Below are 7,771 nucleotides of genomic sequence, written 5' to 3'. Positions count from 1 at the left end.
TCTTGTGAAATGGGGAGCCCCAGAGACAGAGCTGATGTAAAATTACAGAAATTATTTGTAAACGTGCCTTTTTACTCCTTCAGTTACATATGTTTGTTTAACACCAATTCCTCATTTTCCAATTATCCTAAAATCTACATTTTTAACTACTTCAAATTAGAAATTATGTAAGGCTTTTTTCCACTATGAAACAAAGTTTAGAGAAATCCCTAATCTCTGTTGTTTTCATAGCAAGAGAGATCATGTGTACATTGATTGTTATAAAATATTCAATGAAATATTTTCTTATTTCTGACAATCATATTTTATAGGAAACAATAATGGTTGAAGACAAATTTTTATCTTAGTTTGTGTCCAGACACTGTATCTTCTCTACTAAATTGAAACAAAAAATAACAAGGAAAAAAAAGCAGTACAGTAATGATGCTAAGTAAATAATTCTGAAATTCAGAATATCTGAATCACTGTTGCTACCATTCTCTGATTTATAAGCCCACAGCACTCTTTAAGTTTCTACTGATATTAGAAAAATAAGGCAGAATTTCCCAACATTAATATTCTTGTTTAGCATCACTATGATTCACTATTATTTTTATCAGGGCATTTTTAATTACCAAAACATCAAAGGTATGGAACTCATTGAAATGTAATCACGGAGATCCCACTGAATAATTTAGTAAAAAACTAACAAATAAACATAAAGGTAACCAATCACCTTTGTGCTCAGGACTCAGGCCTGTAATTCTAGCTACCCAGGAGGATGAAAGCTGAGGATCAATATTTAAAACCAGCCCAGGCTGGAAAGCCTGTCAGATTCTGAATTCCAACCAATCACCAAAAATGCTGAAAGTGGACTTGTTGTTCCAGTGGTAGAGGGTAGCCTTGAGCACCAAAAATACAGGGATAGTGCCAAGGCCTTGAGTTCAAGCCCCAGGACTGTCTAAAAAAAATAAAAATGTAACTATCCAACCAGCCATCCAACCAACTGACCAAGAAGCACCTCAATAAAGTAACAGGCTTTTGCCTTAGCTATATCTACAGTAGAAATTCGGTGTAATACATCTAAAAAGGTAGGATACAAGGCTACAGCATGTAGATTAAGGATTTAAGGAGTGGCTTGTACTGTTGAGGGATGGCAGTTATTTGTATCCAAGGTTCTCAATAGTAAAGGGTCCTAGAAATCTAGACATGAAAATCATAATAATTGATTAAGGAAATAAGTCCTTGTGCTTCTCCTTTAGAAGACAAAGCAAAAGAAATTAAACTTATTCAAACATAGAAGCCAAATTATCTTGATAATGCAAATTTGGTTTTGATTAATTTAACATTTAGTTTACTGAAGGCATATTTTACTACACCCCTTGGGAAGCAACAATGAACAAAATATTCTTTTTGTTTTAAATCATATTTTTTCATTAAAGGTATTAAAAAATCAATGAAATGTATTCAAATGTTTTTTTCTTTCATGCAATTGTTTCTAACATATTTATAAGATGATTTCATTGTTGCTTTGTATGTCCCTCCCCCACAGTATAACCCCTGCTCTCACTCTATTTGATGTTGGTATAATTTGTGGAGGGGAAGGACAAAAAAAAGCACACAATTTCTAGAATGTTCCACAGACAGAAAGATTAAAAAAAAAAAAGCAATTGTCAGGACACAGTGTGAGAAGTATCTCTTGCTTTGACAAGCATATATTTTTTGTGACCCTATGAATTTATAAAAACATAACAATATACTCCACAATATTGGTGGAGCAAAAGCAAAATGTGCTTGGGTTTGGGAATTTAGTCCAGGAGACACATCGTCAAAAAGATACATGCAGCATGGGGAAGGCTAAATGGTGAATGTCTTAGCTCTGACAGTGGCGAACCTGCCACACCCAAGCTCCATACACTTGCTGAGATCCGTGGGATATTCAGCATCTAGTTCATGTTTCATTTATAAGGCTGTAGTAATTCAGAGAGATAGCCCTACAAGCAATCTTTGTGTTTTGCATGTGCCCAGTTAGTACATTTTTTGAAGGAATCAATGCTCTCAATAGCATGTAATCTTGCAATTCTGAGATTGCTTGCATATTTCTAGTTTACAAGGCTGCTCCTTTCCACAGGACGTGGTCCAATGACTTGCTGCCTGAGTCTATCTGAATGTTGATCTATATGGCCATATGTATTCTATGGGCAAGCTGAAAAGTTCATGGGCACTTGGGAAGCAAAAGCCACAGTGGTCAGTGGCTTCATTCTTCCCAGTGAGAGCAGTTGCATCACTTTTTTGGCAAGGAGACCTTTAACTCAGGATCCAGGAGCTGCAGGATTGCTGAGACTGCTGGTGGTTCCCACAGGAGTCTATTGTCAGGCAGATTTTGAGACTGAGTCATCCAGGGGAGTGACCATGCTCAGGGAATCCTGGGACACCCAGCTCTGGTCTCCAGTCCCCATGGGAGTTGGTCACCAGAGGTTCTTGGTAGAGAGGGAGAGATTTTTATTTGGGCAAGCTGAAAGCTCCTGGTCAGAGCTCAGGAAGCGGTGAAAGGTTCCAGGTTCAGTAACCCCAAACCCATGTGGTGAGAGCAGATTCATTGCCTGAGCATCACTTCAGTTACAAGGCAAGGAGTTCTGGGCTAGGCTGACAGAGCCCTCAGGTTCCAGGAGCTGCTGGCTAGTAATGAGGGACAGAGTAGGCAGCCAGCTAGAAATGGAGTCGCACTAGCCTGGGGTCATCAAAATAAGGAACATTCATAGCTCAGGGAGTGCAGATAGCCAGCCACAGTCTTTGAGAATGAGACAGTCACTACAAGGGGCTAAGGAGGGGGAGGGACTTTGAAGTAGGAGAGTGGAGACATCAAAGCAGTGCTAGGAGTGGAGGTGGCATAGGGTATGGTGGTTGTTGGCCCTTCCTGCCTTGAGCAAGTCCCAGTGTCTGAGGACCAGTGCAGAAGCAGCAACAGCAACAACTGGCAGAGTTCTCCACAGCCAGGAGCCATCTGCTGGCTGTGGGATTTGCTGCTAGGTGGGGAGGAGAGCTCTGAACAGCAGGCATTGTGTTCAAGTGACCTCTCCCAGCTCCCTGCTTCCCCAAGATGATGAACCTCCAGGAAGGGTCTGAAAGAACTGAATAGCACAGACAGCACAGCTTAGTCCTTTGGTTCTCCCTGTGCACCAGCAGGGCAGGTATGACTGCTGTGTTTGAATCCTTCACTATCGCTATATTGGAAGGATTTACAGGTTTGCACATGTGCTGACACACATGGAGGAGGACCTGTGTAGTAAAGCCTGTACATAAATCTCAATGCAAAAGCACAAGAAATATGAAAAAAGGCAATAGAAGACATCCAAGGTCAGCCACAGCAAAAGACTGTAATCCCAACTACCCAGAAGGCTGAGATTGGAGGATAATGGTTCAAAAGCACAGACACACAGACACACAGACACACAGACACGCACATGTGCATGTGCATGGGCATGCACACACACGCGCACACACACAGGCCAGGGAAAGAATTTACTGTTGAATTCTACTAGAATTTTAAGGAAGAATGAGTACTCTTCAACATATTATCCTAAAGAGAGAAGGATGGAACTCTACCACACTCATTCAATGAAGCCACTATTACCTTCATACTCAAATCACACAAGGACACAACAGTAAATGAAGGAGATCAACTTCCTTGATGGACATTGGTAAAATATTTACAAATTAAATTCAATAGCGCAGGAAAAAGATCATATATAAAGTTCAAGCTAGTTTTACTCCAGGGATGTATGAATGGCTGAACACATGAAAAATCAATAAATACAAAGTAATACATGAAGAAAACATGGTGCGTATATATGGTGGGGTATTATTCAGTCATAAAGAAAAGTGGAGTTATGTCATTTGTAGGAAAACAAATGGATGTGGAGATCATTATGTTAAGGTGCTAAGCATGGAGAGACAAATTTCACCTGGTTTTACTCATGTAGAATCTAGATTTAACAATTATAACATAATAATATGACATGATTGTCAAAGCAGAATTGTTTGGGGGAAATAGTATGTGGAAAGGCGAAGGGGAGAAGGATGGAGGATGAATAATATGGAAGTACACTGTACATATAAAATTATTATGATGAAACCCACTGTAATTCTTAAAAGGAATGTAGAAAAGGGTGGGGATTAATAAAGAGTAACATAGAAGAGAGGAGTGATTTGATGAACATATTATACATGGATGTGAGTTTCACAACTAGCCCCCTTTGTAAAATAAATTTATGCTAGTAAACAAAGAAAAGCGCTAGAGGGATACATGCAAGGTTTAATGCAGTTTAAATTCATCAGGTGGCTAGTCTCTGAGTACCTGGTACCAAGAGAGCACCATTGAGGAAAATCCACAAATGCTCAGGATGCCGAGTTCAGGGCTGTACTGAAGATCTGGATTCATTTTTTTCTGTAACAGCATCCAGCTCTTGCTAATGACATGACATTTTTAAACAAATCCACAATTTTCATTTCATCATTTAATCACATTAACTTTTAGTATGTTGGGGGGGGCATCATTTGCTGTTTGGGGAAAGGCAGAATTTGAGAAGATTAAGGACAGAGAAACACTCAGCAGATCACAAACTCATAACCTGACTTAGGGCATTGTAACCTCTTTGTGCAACTACTTAATAATAAATAAAGAGGCCTGGAAATGTGATTTAGTGGTAGAACGTCTGCCTAGCAAGTGCAAAGATCTGATTTCAAACTCTATACTCCCCAATAAAAGAACTTTAGAAAATTATGATTGAATCATCTTTTTTCATCACTCTGACCATTTCCTGTCATAAGCTGATATTGATTAAGGCGTGTCATATTAATAAACTGCTTTGTTAAAGGGTGACTTCTTTGTATAACTACTTAAAGATAATAAGAATGTTAAAAAAGATAAGTATAATCATATGCTTTGAATAAGTAATCACACATTTGCAAGTCCTTTAACAATTTTAACAACACAAACTCCTGCCAAATCATTACAAATCAGTGTATTGTAACTCTAAGCCAGAGTTTTGATTCAAGAGTAAACCAACCTCATACTTGTAAGAGATGATCTCTTTTAACACTGATTTTAGTCTGTTCAATCACTAGTAATTTTCCAACAGACTTGATAAAAAATATTACATATGTCTTGCCAGATACAAAGTAGAAGTGTGTACATTATCTAGACACACATACACACACACACACACACACACACACAGAGAGAGAGAGAGAGAGAGAGAGAGAGAGAGAGAGAGAGAGAGAGAGAGAGAGAGAGAGAGAGAGAGAGAGAGAGAGAGAGAGAGAGAGAGAGAGAGAAAAGATGCTTTCTTCTCTATTGTCAGAAGCTCTATAAAGTTGTTTCTGGAGCCCGAGATTGAAACTCGGCTCTCCAGAAGTTAAACTATCATAAATTTATCATAATGGCATACATTTTGTTGATATGTTTTCATTTTCGGTTCTCTGTATGTATGCTTGGAATTCTTTAATGTGCTTTAGGAAAAATACCTCTGATCAATGAAGAACATAAATTATAGGTATCTTGCAAAATTGTTGAAAGAATTAAATGATCCAATGTACAGAAAATAACTGAATAAATATTCAATGAGATAAGCCGGGTGCTGGTGGCTCACTCCTGTAATCCTAGCTACTCAGGAGGCTGAGATCTGAGGATCACAGTTCAAAGCCAGCTTGGGCAGGAAAGTCCGAGAGACTCTTATCTCCAATTACACACCAGAAAACTGGAAGTGGTGTTGTGGCTCAAGAGGTAGAGGACTTGCCTTGAGCTGAAGAGCACAGGGACAGCCAGCCCCCAAGCCCAGAGTTCAAGCCCCACAATGGACAAAAAAAATTTCAATGAAACAATCACTTTTCTCTTCTCTCTTATTACTTATTATAATGATTACTACTACAAGAAATGTGATACGCATTAAGTTTTTAGAATCTCATATATTTAAATGAATATGTATATATTTTATTCTGAACTCTGTAATGATTGTACTTATTTGGTTTTACAGAAGTGGCAAGTAGATCCAGGTTTCCTATTTGGTCCTAATTCAGGTTAGGAATGACTAATATAATTATACATATATAATATATACATATATAATATAATTATACCTATGTATATGTTAGCCATATATATTTAGCAATTATATGTATGTATATCTATACATATATGTGTATGTATAATTGACCCCACCTCCCTTTTTCAAGTGTCCAGTTCCTGGTGTGTATTTTCTTCGACTGTGAAATAGCCTTGTAAGAATGACTAATTCTAAGTCTACATCTATCCTGACCATTTTTTCCCCACATCAAGCCAGATATCCCATGTCTTTACTATGAAACCTATTTCTATCTCATATCCTAATCTTTAGCCTAAAGTTTCTACTTCCTCCACATACATCTGAATGAAATATTTGAAAGATCAAAAATAGTTGAATAATGGCCTCACAAAATTTATTGAGTAAAATATGGGACAAATTTCAACCAAGAAATGGAAAAACAATGAGTGTAATGAACATAAAAGTTTTTTTTAAAGGATATTTTGTAAGTCATATACACCACTTATTTTATAATAGATTATTGCACTCAATTTTCAAAACAAATGCACATGTAAGTAAACACATAGATCCTAGACAGATACATCAATAGATCCTAAACAGATAGATAGATTGGTCTATATACATATAGAAGTAAGCATAAATGTACAGAGCCTAATGTTTTGTCTAAATACGAAAATTCCATAAATCCTGTCAGACCAGTCAAATCATGAAGACTCTCCATTTCCAACGAACTTGACAAAGAGTTTATTCTTTTAACATCATTCACACTTTCATTTACTAGAGAAAAGCATAACCTTTTGTATGGTATCCTTAAAGGCTTGCTTCACCTGCTGGTTCCTCAAGGTATATATAAACGGATTCATCATAGGAGCCACAGAGGTGTTAAGAATAGCTACTCCTTTGGTCAATGAGGCCTTTTCTTTTGCAGAGGGATTAGCATACATGAATATGCAGCTTCCATAAGAGATGGAGATGACAATCATATGAGAGGAACAGGTAGAGAAAGCTTTTTTTCTTTGACTGGCAGAAGGGAGTTTCAAAATTGTCTGAATGATGAACATATAGGAAAGAATTATTAGTGCTAAAGTGAAAAGTAGAATTACTATTGCAGAATAAAAGCCGATGATTTCTAGTAGCCATGTGTCTGAGCAGGATAATTGCAATAAGGGGAAGTAGTCACAAGCAAAGTGATCAATGACATTGGAGCCACAGTAATCTAACTGGAGGAAAAGAATGACTGGTGGGAAGATGTTTAAGAATCCTGCTAGCCAAGCACAAAAGACAAGCAGTATGCAGACTCTCTTGTTCATGATGGTTGTATAATGTAGGGGTTTGCAGATGGCCACGTAGCGATCATAGGACATAGCTGTTAGAAGGTAAAACTCAGTGATACCCATGAAGATGAAGAAAAACAACTGAGCTGTGCAATTATTATAAGAAATTGTCTTGTCTTTGGTAATAATTGTGCTCAGAAATCTAGGGATACAGACAGTGGTAAAGGTAATTTCTAATATGGAGAAGTTCCTGAGGAAGAAATACATAGGGGTCTGTAGATGAGAGTCCACCAAGGTCAGAGTGATGATTGCCACATTTCCAGTAATACTTAGTATATATGTGATACTCAGAAAGAGAAAAATCACAATCTGAAGCTCTGGGTCATCTGATAGCCCTAAGAGAATGAACTCAGTGGGTACTGTGTGGTTTTTCAT

At 37.7% G+C, this 7,771-nt stretch overlaps 1 protein-coding gene across 1 annotated transcript; it reads right to left on the bottom strand.

The window, feature by feature from the left end:
• Positions 1-6,832: 6,832 nt before the first annotated feature.
• Positions 6,833-7,771, bottom strand: LOC138837434 (olfactory receptor 6C3-like). Its single transcript, XM_070036221.1, has one exon. The coding sequence runs from the start codon at positions 7,769-7,771 to the stop codon at positions 6,833-6,835; it is 939 nt and encodes a 312-aa protein (XP_069892322.1).

This window comes from Dipodomys merriami, unplaced genomic scaffold (assembly GCF_024711535.1).
Source record: "Dipodomys merriami isolate MVZ:Mamm:240054 unplaced genomic scaffold, mDipMer1.0.p SCAF_10, whole genome shotgun sequence".
In the NCBI taxonomy this organism is placed as follows: Eukaryota; Metazoa; Chordata; class Mammalia; order Rodentia; family Heteromyidae; genus Dipodomys; species Dipodomys merriami.
This window is presented reverse-complemented; position numbering and strand designations above follow the sequence as displayed.

Bases quoted from the DNA above. Each gene is read 5' to 3' on its own strand.
- LOC138837434 (XM_070036221.1), bottom strand. From the start codon at position 7,771: ATGAAAAACCACACAGTACCCACTGAGTTCATTCTCTTAGGGCTATCA.